Raw genomic sequence first — 1,162 nt, 5'->3', positions numbered from 1 at the left:
CACTGTGGATCTGCTGTAATATTGAGACAGTCACTACACTGGAGCTGCAAGTGAATATAGTTAGCACCTTTTCTTGTATAACGATCTCCATCACTGTTAGGTTGATAGACACCAATCCTGATAGTATCAGACAGTGCTCCAGGACTCCTCTTATAGCAGAGCCTCCATTGAGTGATTACCCCATAGCAAGTAAAGGGATTATTGCGGTCAATGTAAAAGGTAGCACCAAGAGTGTTTCCTGTCATAGACTGGCTAACTATAAATGGATTATGTCTCACATTACAAGTCGTCAGCTGCCCCTGCCCTTCAATACTGGGGAATAGATAAATGAGTGTCAATGAAGAAAGAAGCAAAGAAGTAAAAGGAGATTGGTGAGGAGACATTGTTGTATGACTTGACAAATCAGACCACTTTACCTGTTATAGTTGGAAATATTCTTGTGCATGTACTACTGATCAGACCATTCATTGTTTGTTTTAACACATTTTTCTACTGAGCATGTTAATCAAGCAAGTGGGTTGTTAAAGGTATAAAAATCACAATTATTACATGACAGAGTATGTTATATGCCCTTGATTATGTATTATTTACAAATCAATTGTCACACTGAAAATAATAACAAAGCAGTTTATGCAACAGTTCAAATGGAGTCTTAGTTTATGTTTGTACATTAAGCTCTAAAGAACAAACAAGCAACCATTATATTAAACTAATAAATGAAATGCAACAATAACACTGATTATATATAGTCATCATCATCTCCTGGTTCTATACTACTAGGGAATTGACTTTCATTACTTACTCCATAGCAAGGGTTGGCCTCAGTAGCTACATGACATTTAATTAACACAGTCCTTATATTATTAGTTAAACTAACTTGTGATCATATGTTGTGAATCACTAATGCTATTCAGTTCATCATATACAACAATATCATTACCAGTACTAGTAATGTTCATACCATAGCAAGGATTAGCATCATTTGTTACATCACCTATTGTCATAAAATGAAATAAAATTCAATTTCATATTCATGGTCTACCTATGTTGTTTGTGCTGTCTATAAATTGAGGAGTCACTAACTTAATACTGGCCTTGTTTCTATACAGACGGTATGAACATAAAATGATTACGAAAATCATGATTAATGCAACTATTGAAC

General features: G+C 34.4%; 1 protein-coding gene across 1 annotated transcript in view; it reads right to left on the bottom strand.

Moving 5' to 3' along the window:
- Positions 1-728: 728 nt before the first annotated feature.
- The window catches only part of LOC109580484 (uncharacterized), a 6,120-nt gene continuing 5,686 nt past the window's right edge, over positions 729-1,162 (bottom strand). The window contains exons 6-7 of the mRNA XM_019993710.1: positions 878-994; positions 729-828 (exon numbers count right to left, since the gene is read on the bottom strand). Of these exons, the coding sequence (XP_019849269.1) occupies positions 740-828; positions 878-994 (206 nt within the window). The 3' untranslated portion in view covers positions 729-739. The remainder of the gene's footprint in view (positions 829-877; positions 995-1,162) is intronic.

This window comes from Amphimedon queenslandica, unplaced genomic scaffold, assembly GCF_000090795.2.
Source record: "Amphimedon queenslandica unplaced genomic scaffold, v1.1 AMPQUscaffold_13490, whole genome shotgun sequence".
Lineage (NCBI taxonomy): Eukaryota > Metazoa > Porifera > Demospongiae > Haplosclerida > Niphatidae > Amphimedon > Amphimedon queenslandica.
Note: the sequence above shows the minus strand (reverse complement) of the source record. Positions and strands in the feature narration are given on the sequence as shown.